Source organism: Mchenga conophoros, linkage group LG16, assembly GCF_057382185.1.
Source record: "Mchenga conophoros isolate Kocher_MC1m ecotype Shallow Benthic linkage group LG16, M_conophoros_male_GT1.1, whole genome shotgun sequence".
Taxonomy (NCBI): domain Eukaryota; kingdom Metazoa; phylum Chordata; class Actinopteri; order Cichliformes; family Cichlidae; genus Mchenga; species Mchenga conophoros.
In genome coordinates this window covers 4,508,219-4,521,941 of record NC_140541.1, presented here as the reverse complement: position 1 = coordinate 4,521,941, position 13,723 = coordinate 4,508,219, and the positions used below count along the sequence as shown (strand labels likewise).

General features: G+C 42.4%; 1 protein-coding gene across 2 annotated transcripts; it reads left to right on the top strand.

Moving 5' to 3' along the window:
* The first annotated feature begins 2,877 nt into the window (after positions 1 to 2,877).
* LOC146556127 (uncharacterized) lies at positions 2,878 to 13,479 on the top strand. Of its 2 annotated transcripts, XM_085249603.1 has the most exons (4): positions 2,902 to 3,134; positions 6,024 to 6,129; positions 8,589 to 9,620; positions 13,192 to 13,479. In XM_085249603.1, exons 1-4 carry the CDS (start codon positions 3,090 to 3,092, stop codon positions 13,356 to 13,358), a joined length of 1,350 nt encoding a protein of 449 aa, XP_085105729.1. In that variant the 5' UTR covers positions 2,902 to 3,089; the 3' UTR covers positions 13,359 to 13,479. The 2 variants fall into 2 exon arrangements, with proteins under 2 accessions (XP_085105728.1, XP_085105729.1); XM_085249602.1 differs by having other exon boundaries at positions 2,878 to 3,134; positions 8,589 to 13,249.
* Positions 13,480 to 13,723: the final 244 nt, after the last annotated feature.

Genomic DNA, 13,723 nt, shown 5'->3' with positions numbered 1-13,723 from the left:
TTGTCGCGTACGAAATACGTCACGGAACGCCCCTTGAGTACGGGACGCACATAAGAAGCGCGGCCGTGTCCACAGGAGAAGAAGTACGAGTAAAAATAACTTTAAAATCGGAGCAAAACCTTGAAAATTAAGATTTAAAGACTGCTCATACTTCCAGCACAGGTAGCGCTTAGCTTGAAAGGCGGGGAAGTTTATTATTGAGGTATTTTAACATTGCTGTGATGCTGCTGTTCAGGTTTAGGGTCTGTTGTTTTAGTGAATGGCTCATTGTGCCCAGCGCACGCAGGCTGTACAGAAATATGTACAACAGCTCGAGCACTGGGGCCTGGCAGCATGGCAGCCCCACCCTGTCAACATGGCATCTGTTGTTACAGTTTTGCTCATATCCATCATACCCACGGGGATACCCACAGTGAATACTTTTTTAAACGGCATTTGTGGGAAACTTGCACCATGTCACTGAGATGGCATCCAGCCACAGGGAGGGATACACGGGGCAACGCAAGCAAGCTCTAAATGAAACCGTTTCCCTTGTGAAATAGAGCAAGGTGCTGGTGAAAATTCTCCATAAGACCCAGTGACAGAGAAGCCTCATAAGAAACTGGGTCTGTTGTCAGCTGTGGCTGTGGCTCAAATAGTAAAGCAAGCTGGAAGGTTGGTGGATGAATCCCTTGCCCCTCCTGTCCTGTGTCAAAGTATCTTTGAGCAAGATGCTGAACCCTGAGTTGCCCCCAGTATGTCCAAAAGAGTATATGTATGTGAATGTTAGGGTATGAGTGACTGTGTTACTCCCTCTCCATGGCAACCATAGGACCCGGGGGATTGCATCCAAAGCTCGTACAGCTCCACCCTCGCTGGGAGACAGACTGACCTGTACTTTGATTTTTCCCCCTTTTTTGAACATACTGCACCCTTTTATTTATGTCTGTGACAGCGTTGTTCTGCACCTCTTTGTGCAGGATGGCTTGACACATCGGCGCAGTTGGCAACAACTGAGGCAAAACACTTTTTATCGTAATGTCTCTGTGGACCCTGTTGGTGGGACACCTGGTCCTCAGATGCCTGGAAAGGAGGACCCTTAAAGCCTACATTAGCTTTTTCTCAATTCAGGAGCTGCATCCTTCGGGGGACCCGGCCTTCACAGTCTACGTGGGCCAAGTCCTCCGAAGACTGAGAATGCTGGAAGTGAGTGGCTGTGAAAGGGGACGGTCTAGCCTTCAGATTTGTGTCACCAGCTGTCTCAGTGGAGTTTAATAGACTCAGCCGTCTGCTCCTTGTTACTTAAAATATAACAGGACACTGGAGTAAATTCTCTACCAACTCCAAAAGTAGAAAAGTTGTAACACTGTGTAAAATATAAATAAAAACAGAATACAGTAATTCATGATTATAATTTCTCATTTTGAATTTGATGGCAGCGTCAGCTCTTCGAAGTTGGGGTGGGGAGAACAAAAAGCTGGAAAAGTAAGTGTCATCAAAAGAAATATCTTTTGCCATTGATTATGTTAACTGGCCAGGTCAGTGACATGATTGGGTATAAAAAGAGCAGCTAATGCATAATTTATGGTCCCAGAAACACGTCTGTCTACATACATGTTCTAACAGCAAGAGCAAGCTGTTCACCCACTTCAGATATGCTCCCATGAAAGCCTTTAAGATCCTAATTGTACATCGCTGGGAGCAGATGTAAAACTAAATACAGCAAGAAAAGCATAGACAGCATCTGTCGTGGACATTTTTTCATTACAATTAACAGTCAGTTTCACTTCAGCTCTCCAGGTACTTTCGTATATCTTCCCTCTTCACCGCCCTGGCTGCTTACTTTGTACAGCACAAGCAACAGTGGCCCACAGACTATTCATACAAATTGTCATATACAGATAACATTGTAGCAACATGTAGTCCTATTGAAATTCTTAGACGCGTGTCCCCCAACTTTACATGAACATATATAAAGTAAACAGGTATATTAAAGAAAAAATAATAATACTAAAATTAAAAATGTAATAAAAATACTAAAAGTGTTAAAAATTATGGAGAATTTAAAACAAATAGTTTAGCATTTACAGTTTGTGCAAAACTGTGCAGTGAGCATTCAAAGTGGCATTGTTTAAAGTGACAGTGTGTAGAGTCCAGTAACTGTAGTGAGTGTGTACAACACAGTAAAGCACTGTGTTGTACGGATACACAGTGGCTGTGGTGCTCATGCTCAGATTTAGGTTTTATCAAGTCTGGCAGAGATGAATTTGTATTTAAGCTGATGATGCTTAGATTAATTCACTGAACTCCAGCTGTACACTGTCAAGTGTAAAGACAGTATAAACTGTATAGTGTCAGTGTGGGGGATGAAACTGCTGACATCTTGTTAAATTCAGTTGTTTAAGGACACAGAGAGCAGCAGGTCAGCAGATTACAGCATGTGCATAAAGAAAATCTACAGAAGCCCACAATAGAAATTGCTGGGAGTCGATCCTTCTCCCTATGTGGAGCCATTACAGCCAGTGTTAGGGTTTTCTGACCTGCTGAATCCTACTTGGAAATGCAGCTGGAAACCTGTGTGCTTATTGCAGCAAACACAGCAGTCTCCTCTCTGTGTGTTTTACGTTATAAACTGATTTATTGTAAAGAGCAGCACGATTGTTAACAGAGGGAGAATCCATTACAGTCACAGCTTGTTGTCTTTAACAGTCTCAATATTTTTGTTTGTTGTTTGTGTGGATTTCTCCGAAATTTGTGTTGAGTTATTCACAGTCACAGTATAATAAGCAGTTGTGACCACAGCCAAATTGGCCAGCAGGTGTCACTGTGGAGATGGGTTTCATCTCCACGGGGATAGATGGAGGCAGGTGATCCGCTGTGGCGCCGCCACAAGAGTGAGTCTCGCTTATTTACACGAGGAGAAGCCTCCAAATGTCTGTACTGACACAACCTAAATCACTATATAGTAAAAGTAAAAAGAAGGCCTATCGAATCACGTCGCTTTTAAATCCTTTAAAATCAAAACATTGTTTTTCAAAGTTCCATTGGTATCACGGAACTCTTGTATTTAAGCCCAGTTTCCGACCGGAGAATAATATTGGGAACACGAAATGGCGACTTTCTTGTTTCGCATAGGACGATTGGGTCCTCTCAAGGTAACAAGAACTGTACTAGCTCTCAGTGTTTTACTGTATCGGTGTCGTGTTTAGTTGTACTAGTACAGATACAACACTTGGACTCAGTCACATCAACGCTGGCGTCTGTAGTACAGACCAGACGGCAACTGTCGGAACAGGACAGGCCAACCGCAGCACCGACACATGACCCTGAAACTGTCACAGTTACAGGTCACATCGTTTGTTCCTGTTGTTATTGGAAAGAGGCGAACCACTTTGAAAAAGGGGAAATAAATGATCTCTGTGCTCTGATAGTTTAAGCCGGTTTTTATCACGGTTAGGACTGATTTTTTTCTTAGGGGGGATGGATTGCACAGCATACAGGCACAAAACTGAATTGTTGGTGGCTGATGGCTCCTGTCAGATGATGATGATGATGGTCCTCACGTACTTTTTGTCCCTTGGTCCAAAATGTGAACATCGGCATCCTTTATGTGCAGGTGTACAACTGAGTCTTACGCTGTGGTGGCTCTTCCATGTTGTGGGATGGCTGTTTGGTTTCTCCTTTGTAGAAGTCCCAGCATTCCCTGCTGCACTTGACTGTATACATGTTTTATACATGTTTTTAGCTTGTGTTTGGGAGTGTTGGCCTTGGGACCGACTTTTAGAACCCTTCCCAGGCGTGTCAGCCCCAACTCACACCTTTCCTCGGTGACTTGATAAAATAGGTGATAAACGAACATAATAAAGCTAAAATGTCTTCACAGTCTGATTTTATGAATAGATGAATTTACTCATCAGGCATAACATTATGATCATTGACATGTGAAGTAAAATTTTGATTTGCTGACCTGATTTGGAATATATTTGGGAGTAAGTGGACATTTTCTCCCCAAGCATCATGTGTTAGAAGCAGGAAGAAACGGGGAAGCATGAGGATTTGACTGTTTGATAAGGGCCAAAGTGGGATGGCTAGACGACGGGGTCAGAGCATCTCCTAGTGTGACGGCAATGTGATGCTTTGGGTAAAGTTCTGCTGGGAAAACGTGAATCTTTGTGGGTATTCTCTGATGGCCGAGGTAATGCATGCTGCCACGGAGCAAAAAGGTTCAGAAATGGTTCATGGTTCACAACAATGATTTTGAGGCACTCACTTGGCCTCCAAATCCCAAGATCTCAGTTCAGTCGAGCATCTGTGAGACGTGTAGGACAAAAAAGTCAGATCTATGGAGGTCCCAGCTCGCAGCTTACAGGACCTGAAGGATCTGACATGTTGGTGCCAGATTCCACTGCGCACCATCAGGAGTCTGGTGTAGTCCATGCCTCGGCCTGAAGTCAGGGTTGTTTTGGCAGCTGAAGGAGGACCAACACTATGTTAGGAAGATGATTATAATGTTACAGTTGATCAGTCTAAGTAAGAGCGCTCAAAACGAGCAGTGTGTACAGTTTAGGTCAGAAGTTTATATACGCTCATCACTGGGCATGAATGTCACACTAATTTGACTTGTTCTTTTTTCCAGGGTGGAATGATTGTACAGCATATATCTTTAATGGCTTTAAAGTTTGAATTTATTTTGGATTTTCCATACACAGTCAAAAATATACATACTGGCTTGAATATATGCAAACACTGACACCTCAACCAGATGCTTTTGGTAGTCACCAGTAAACCTCTGGCATAATTCTGGCTGGTTATATGACCAATCTTTCTGGTACAATTGGTAGAGTTTATTTAAATTGGTTGGATTCCTGGGATGGATCCAACTTTTAAGTGTAGTCCACAAATTTTCAATAAGGTTGAAGTTGGGATCTTTGGGAAGGACATTCAGTAAGGCTGCGTTCACACTGCAGGCGAAAGCGCATCAAATCCGATTTTTTTTTTTTTTTTTTTTGTGACCCTATTCGACCCATCTATCCGATCATGGTGTGACAGTGTGAACGGCACAAATCCAATCTGGGTCACTTTCGTATGTGGTCCTGAATCCGATACATATCTGATGTTTTAGAAAGCATTTTATTTGTACTGTATAATCTGCAGATTCTGACAGAAATCTGCAGCTATCCTTTGAAGCAGCGCTCCTCTAAAACAGCAATAAGGATCATTATTAGGTTATTTACATTATTATGTCAATAACAAAATAACTTAAAGCAAAAATTGGAAAACGTAAAGTCTGAAGTCTTTACATTAAGGGCCATCAGTCAAACATGCTGTTGTTCTGGGTCTAAACAGAGCGCGTTGTGTGTGACGTCTTCTTTTGCGCATGCGGCCGCTTTGAGCGTTCACACTAGAGCGCGTTTGCTGTCGCATTTTATTTGTAGTGTGAACGAGCAGACAAAAAAACCGGATTTGGTCAAAAAATCTGAATTGAGCATTAAGACCTGCAGAGTGAACGTAGCCTCAGTGTGATGTTAGCCTGCTCTATCCATTCTAAAAACACTTTTGATGTGTGTTAAGGATCATAGTTTATTCAGATGTGTTGCAGCAGGGACACATTTAAACGTTTCAGGACTCCGGCCCTCGAGGGCTGCAGTTTGACACCCGTGCCCTAGTGTGTCCAAGTTTCAGGTGGTTTGAGGTGAAGTCGGAGAATTTGGAGGTAGACCAGAGGTTTCTTAATAGGTCAGCACCCTCTCAGACCATGACAATGTAAAACTCACTTCACGGTGGACAGTGTTGATGGTGTTCAGGCAGTTTCCTCTTCGTGGCAGACTTTAAAATTGGTCAGATAAATAAATGCTTAGTGGTGGTGGATGCAAAAATGGTGCAGATAGACTTAAAGTGACTATAAAGAAGTTGATGTGTGTCAGGTCTTTTCAGACAGGATTAAGAAAATAGGACACTGCGAGAACCAGTGAAATGATCACAAAAACGAGCCTGAATGTGTGGTTCTGTACTCTCACTGGACAATGTTTTGTTCTCTTCTGCAGCGTCTCCAGTTGGAGAACTTGGGAATCCTGAGGACTTCTCCAGCTGCTTCGTTCTGCACCAAGACTGAAAAACCAGCAAAACCTGGGAAGAAGACCAAGAGTGCAGGCAAGAAAAAGACCTTTGGGTTCTGTTAACTGCTTTACGCTGTGGCTTTTTAAGTTGTGCTGGGTGGTTGCTTTTGTTCATTCATACAATAATGCATATGTGCATGATGAGTATATGTGTACTTTCAGTTATGATGCCTTTAAAGCGTAACATGCACCTCTTTCCACAGTGAAGCTAATGTGCCATATGGTCAAAGAAGCTTGCAAAGAAAAGCGTCTGGACTTCTTTAAGTTGCTTGAAGACGTTTCACCTCTCATCCGAGAAGCTTCTTCAGTTCTAAGGTCAAATGGTGGAGAGTCCCAGATATAAACCTAGTGGGAGTGACCCCCCACAGAGGGACAAAAGGACCCCCTGATGATCCTCTAATCGCCTGAGCCAAGGTGTGAAACTGGGTGTGGGTCCCAATCAGCCAGAGTTTCGGGTGAAGAAGCTTCTCGGATGAGAGGTGAAACGTCTTCAAGTAACTCAAAGAGGTCCAGACTAGGGCTGCCACAAACGATTATTTTGATAGTCGACTAGTCACCGATTATTTTTGCGATTAGTCGACTAATCAGATCATCATCCATTGGACGTAAAACTACAGCTTATTGCACCAGCAGCATCTGCTCTTATATAACTATCATTAGCTTACAGCTTTAAGTGTTTAAGGTCTGTGCTAACTAAAAATAAAGACAAGATGATAGTTTATTAAATTTTAATGAAATTTGCAGATTGTTTCGGTGAAGTTTAATAAACTCCTTGCTATCTAAAATATACCCCAGAATATGCTCCAGAATATACCCCAGTGTCCTGGGGTATATTCTGGAGCATCTCACACTTCTGATAATCAGTTGTCTGCTTGAGTTTATTCAGCTGTGTAAAAACTATAACTTTAATCTCAGACAAACTGATTTACTCAGGAACAAATAAAATACTAAAAAAAAAGCCAAACAATAACATTTTAAGTTATCTAAGTGACTCATATATCATGTTTAACCTGAGTAGCGAAAGACGGCGGTGGGTTTGAAAACGATTTGCGGGGAGTCCGGTGTTCTCGCGGCGCTAGTGAGCCTAGCCCCCGGCTCGCTAACGAGCTAGTGGGTAACAGATGTCTCCGAAAACGTCGGAGCGCTTTTGAAAATATGCGGTGTCTTGATAAACTGAGCAGATATTTGAGGTTTACACAGCTACATTCTCGCCTGAAAATATGTTAAACGTTTATTTTGTGACCCAGAAAGAATAATAAGAGTAACATTAAAACTAACTAGCTGCCGCCATTGTTGGAAACTGCGCTGGGCCGCGCTATGAATTCTGGGACACAGCTGCTTCTTCTTCTTCTTCGGGGTTTAACGGCAGCTGGCATCCTTGTATATGCAATGCTGCCATCTTCTGTTTCAGTCCGTTATTACACTCTTAAATCCTGCTATTATTCCTGCGTCTTTTGTGATCTTACAAAGCTTCAAACGACGCTTCGACTATTAAATCAGTCGTCGACGATTTTGATAGTCGACGTAATCGTGACTAGTCGACAAATCGTGGCAGCCCTAGTCCAGACGCTTTTCTTTGCAAGCTCCTTTGACTACGATGACCTGGATGACTGAGAACCTTCACAGACAATGTGCCATATGATTTTTACATTTTAGAGCATGTGGTACATTTGAATCATTTTAATTGAATTCACTAGAAGTCTGTAAGGGAGAAAGCTGCTGCTGTTTTACTCTGTGACATGTTAGTTTTGTGGTCCTTCTGTCTAATAGCCAATTTTCTAAATTTGTACGACGCTATTCTGAATGATCTTAAACATGTTATTTCTTGATAATCAAAATTCCCCATCTCCTATTTTAGTGTAGAGATGCAGACTTTGGGTCGTCCCTCTTCTCTTCAGTGTTCATGCCCGTTTTAATGTTGTGGAGCTTGAAGCCCTAAAAATCCAGTATTTGTTTGCAGCACGTACCTGCTTAGAGATTCTCTTAATTCTGATTCTTTTGATGATACCATGAACTGCAGCTGACGCGATTTCAAAGTCTCCATAATTTTACGTTATACTGAAATCGTTCCACAGTTTGCAGAGGCAGTTTTTAGAAGTTGGTGATCATCTGTTCATCTTTGCTTCTTTAGAAATTCGACCTCATTAAGATGCTCTCTTCAATCATGTCACTGACCTGTTGCCTGTTAAACTAATCGGTTACAAAATATTTTCCCTGCCATTTCTTTTTTTAGTAACACTTTTCAAAAAAGCTTATATTGTTCATAAAATTGTAAGATGTGTCAGAAAACATCAAATGTTTAAACGATGTTCTGTTACGTATACAATAGGTTTGTGAGGTAACAGTTCCAGATTCTGGGATTGGGGAAGTACATTTGACTCGAAGTGGGATTTAAAAGTATCTAAGAGGAGTTGTGAATGCACACCCACAAATCAAATTGAATATATTATTTTATTATTTAACTGTTTATGTTATATTTACCATTTTCTTCAGCAACAGAGGCTCCAGATGAGAGAGCAAACCTGTTAGCCTACAAGACAGCAGTTGCCTTCCCAGTTAGACTTTCAGGGCCTGGATGTTTCCCAGCACAGTCTGTGGATGGAACGGGACCAGCGGTTGTCTCCACTGCAGAAAGCATTGTAGCTGCACAAGCCATCACTCCTGTTACTGCTGCCAGTGAGCAAGTAGCTGCTGAACCAGCAGCCGACTCCGATTCAGACTCTACCGACTCCGATTCGGACTCTACCGACTCCGATTCGGACTCTGACTCTGAGGATGAGAAGAAGAAAGAAATCAAGGGCTTTGCACCAGAGGCAGAACCCCAGAGGATCACAGTCACAGGAGTAAAGGCAGGCACTATCGAAGCTCAGAATGAATATGGGGCTCCTATCACACCTGGTGTAGAAACACCAGCACCCTTAGGAGCAGCTCAAGCTACAGTGACTGTACCCAGTGTTGGTTTTGAGAAGCTGGTGAAGTCAGGCCCAGAAATCATCACTCGAGAGGTGACTGGGTCTGACGTTTCAGCCAAAACTGCTGCAGGAGTGACAAAAGATGCTGCATTTCCTGTTGATGCTCAAATAGAAGCCATTGGTGAGGCTCTAAAAGACCCAAGGTCTTCCTCTGCTGAAGCTGCTCCTGTGGCTGGAGGCGAAGCTGCTGAAGCTGGAGCAGAAGACGCCCGTCCTGCTGAAGCTGTTGACGCTGCTGCTGAAGCTGGAGCAGAAGACGCCCGTCCTGCTGAAGCTGTTGATGCTGCTGCTGAAGCTGGAGCAGAAGACGCCCGTCCTGCTGAAGCTGTTGACGCTGCTGCTGAAGCTGGAGCAGAAGACGCCCGTCCTGCTGAAGCTGTTGACGCTGCTGCTGAAGCTGGAGCAGAAGACGCCCGTCCTGCTGAAGTTGCTGCTGCGGCTGAAGCTTCAGTCTGTGCAGGGAGCACCGAGGAGCAGATGGACCTTGCTCCTATTGTAACTGAAACTGCAGGAGAGGAACTGCAGACAGAGGCCACAGCTGAACACTCTAAGGGTACACACTACACTACCCTGACCCTTAAATCTTTACCTCCCTCTCTTTTTATTTATGGCTCTTCTAGAAATGACCATTGTTTTTCTGCCTGTGCCTCCAAACACAGTCTGAGTGCTGTTGCTCTGTTAACCAGGCGGCAGCTTCCCTCACATGTAACAGTTCATGTTGTATTTTAAAAGTATCGTCCGTGTTTTCTATTTAATGGCCTCCTTTAAGCGTCTCTAGGTGTTGGTTTTATTATCAGAATGCTACTATGTTTAGCACCGTTTGTCCAAGACAAATTTCCCATGTGGGACAAGAGGATAAGAATAAACATTATTAACTTAGAAGTTACAGCAACTAAAGCAATATCTCTGATCCCAACATAAATAAGGGAGATGCAGTAGTTTAAACTTGTCTGTAATATTAGAGAGTACTTTGGGATATGCAACTTGTTTTTCTCTGACAAACCCCAAAACACTGGCAACAATGATGTTCAGGTTAAAGACAAATGTCGGAGGTTTGTTGTTCCTGACATTAGAATATGCCAACTTTACACTGATGTTGATTGTTTTAAGTTCCCTGAAAGTTCTGCTCATCCGCATAAGAGAACTGAAAAAGTAAACGGGATGAAAACCTCTATGGAGGTCATCTTTGCAGATTGAACTGCTTGCCAATTTAGTGCTGGCAAACAATAACGGGACTAGAAAGTAGACTGAAATCATCTCAGGAACATACTGTAGGCACATGAAAACTGGCACAATATCATGTTTGTGACAGAAACAAGCTTCATTGAGTTTTCTTCGTTCTTTCTGGGATCGATTATATTGGAGTGCATGATGCCAGATAGTGTTTTCTGCAGCTCCTGACCCCTCCCACACCCTCTAGTCACAGAATGGCTAAAATGCTTATTTCCTGCTAATAACATTGAAGCGATCATATAGTGGACATATAGGGAACACAGGTTGAGCTGATTTCAGTTGTGCTACAGTGGTTACTGTACTCTAATGTGGAACACTTCTTTTTTTCTTTTTTTAATATACACTGCCGGTCAAACGTTTTAGAGCACCACAGTTCTTCCAGTTGTTTGTTGCAGTTCAAGTCATTCAGGTCCAATGAACAGCTTGAAAATGTACAAAGGTAAGTGGTGAACTGCCAGAGGTTTACAAAAAAAAAGTTACCCAAAACTGTAAAATAATGTACAGAATTATACACAAAGGCCTTTTTCAGGGAACACAACATAGGTTAACAATTTAAGGCTGTTGTGCAGCAAAGGAGGTTGATCAAGCCTTGAAAGCTGCTGCTACTAATTCCTACAGGTGTTCCAACCTTTCTGGATTACTTCCCCCTCTGCCTGCATAAAAGCAGTGTTGGAACACACTGTGGTACCATACCCTCGTGAGCATCAGTTGAACTGTATTGTACTGCTGAAAGTAGAGTGTTGCTACAAAAATAGCGAGAAACAGGCAGTTAAAAATGGAAGAGAGATGGACCATCATAACACTTAAAAATGTCTTCTACAGAGAAACTGCAAAGAAAGTCCAGGTGTCAGTGAGTAGTTTCTTTCACCATCCAAAGGCTCAGAAACAAACTGTGACAGGAAGAGGTCTGCAGACCCAAAGACACAACTGAATCAGAGGACAAGTTTCTGAGAGTTAACAGCTTGTGTGATGGCGGCTCACGGGACAACAGCTCAATAGTAGTCGTAGTAAGCCCCAAACCCCATCGAGCTGGTTTGGGATGAACTGGAGAGAAGAGTGGAAGCAAAGCAACCTACAGGTGCGACATTTATGGGAACTTCTGCAACAGATATTGGAAGAACTTTGTGAAGAATATTTGATTTCTATTGTAGAGAGAATGCCACGGGTGTGTGCTGCTGTTATATCTGCCAAAGTGGCTACTTTGAGTCAAAAGTTTAGAATACATTTTACTCTGTAAATTGATTCTATGATTTGTTTTTTAACTCAAATTGCTCATTTGTACCGTTGTTTCATTTCAGAGTGCAATGAGACATTGAACTGCATAATTTCCACTGAAAATTGGGATGTTCTAAAACTGTTGACCGGTAGTGTATATCACGAGGTGGAATCTTTTAACTTCCTGTTAATCATGATAGAATCATTTTAAATTGGAATAAGTAGTTCTTCTCCAGTTGTGCTTTCTACTGTACACACTGTGGGTCGATGCTTGTAGAGCTTTTGGGCTCTTTTCATCCATACTCTGTTATGCTACTGTTGGAGGATTTACTTGACTTGTATACTCAAACTGAAGTTAATTGTTGTGGAGGATCAAGGGCAAAGGTGTATGTGATTAAAGGTTTGTCATCAGATGAACTTACTTCTTGCATACTGCTACACTAAACCTGCTTGTGCAGTCTTCCTTTTGACTTTGTGACCAACTGAACTCTTTCACAGTTTGAGTGTTCTTGTCCTAGGACTGCTAACAGTGTCTGTTTTCCCTCACAGAGTAGTTGACTGCTATTTTCTCATGTTAACGTCTGTTCACATGGGCTCATTTGCACCCTTATCTTTGTGTGTATGGAATGTGAGTTACAGGTGCCTGAGGTAATGTTGAGGTCACAGATCATTAACCCTGGTGCATCAGTGGCTCATGATTGTAGTGTAGATGAATATACTGCTCTTCCCTAACAGCAGCTGGACGAGGAGAAGCTGGGAGTGGCTGCAGTTGGTGGGAGTACTCCAGGAATCAGGATTGCAGGCCCTTTTTTAAAAACTGAGTCCCAAAAAAGAAGAGTGCAAATCCTTTCAGATGATCCAACTACACAGCTGTTAGATGTGTTTGAAGTTGGAAGTGTCCCACACATCCCAAGACTGTATTCCTGCTTCCTGAAGTAACCTTCCTTCCCCACTCCTCACCTTGCACCACTTGTTTATTTCACATTTTGAAATCCTAGCTTTTGGTTTATCTGGAATCATATTCGTTAAGTGTAGGTGGAAAAAAGTTTTTAATGTATTTTCATTTAAAAAAGAAAAACAAAACTTTACTGTCACAGCATGCTGGCAGATTTACAGGAAATCCCTCTCTCTTGTATCTCTGTTTAAGAGTAACATAGCGCTGTGCGGGTGTCGGACATCCCCCCCCCCCCCTTTTTTTTTTTTTTGGACTTGTTCCATTTCTTTTCTTACCTCTGCAGTATCACTCTTTCTCTATGATGGGCTGTTTTACTCTCTGGAAACATGTTTTTCTTGACATCCTTTTTCCAGTCACAAACATGATCCTTGATGCTCCTTATGCTAGTGTCTCCATACTCCATTGGGGGTTGCTGCCACTGTAAAATGTGGCCACAAACCTCCTTGGGTTGGCATGAGTAATGTGGAAATGTGCAGTCCCCTCAAAAAACTCTTACAAAACTGCATCTTTGTTCTCATTTTTAGAAATTATCAAATGTGGTGTGATGAATCCCTTCAAGCAGCAGTTACTACTTTAAAATCAGTAACAGGGACACAGGACTAAACCTAGTACTGCATTAACTGACCTGGTTTTATTTCTGTTCCCAGACAAGACATTTTGTAAAGCTCACCCTTCTACCAGTTTTCTTACATCTTTCTTTCCCTCCCCCTCCTTACTGCAGAAGCTGCAGCTGTGCCTTCGGAGCCAGAAGAACTGTTTGATAACAGCACTTACAAAAACTACCAGCACCACAGCTACAACCCCTACACATTTGCAGACCTGGATATGCAGATGGCCAAGTTTCGTCTCCCTCAGCCCTCCTCTGGCAAGCCTTCACCCAGGCACTAAAAAGAGCTGATATGACCATAAGTTATGGCTTAAAGATGACAGTGATGGCAGTGTCTCTTTTTTCATTGTCCCCCTACTTCTGTTGTTTTTAAAGTAAATCATTAAAGTCCACACATAAGAATTGAGGTCTGTTTTTTGCCTGACTTGGTTGTTTTGTCTTGTATAAAGCAATTGGTGTATAAAGAAATGGGAAAGATCAAACAGTTCTTTTATCGTGCTTTTCTGCCTTAGGGGCATCATTTGAATAGAGCTGAGTGTGCAAGTGGTTTATCTGTGGTTCTATTTTAATGATTACAATTTTGACTCGTTTAGCATGCCTGCATGCACATAATGTTCAAATTATCCATACGCATTCGTTTAGGAAT

Bases quoted from the DNA above. Each gene is read 5' to 3' on its own strand.
- LOC146556127 (XM_085249602.1), top strand. From the start codon at position 3,090: ATGGCGACTTTCTTGTTTCGCATAGGACGATTGGGTCCTCTCAAG. The intron at 3,135-6,023 runs GTAACAAGAACT...TCTCTTCTGCAG, and splicing joins GACGATTGGGTCCTCTCAAG to CGTCTCCAGTTGGAGAACTT. The intron at 6,130-8,588 runs GCAAGAAAAAGA...CATTTTCTTCAG, and splicing joins GAAGAAGACCAAGAGTGCAG to CAACAGAGGCTCCAGATGAG.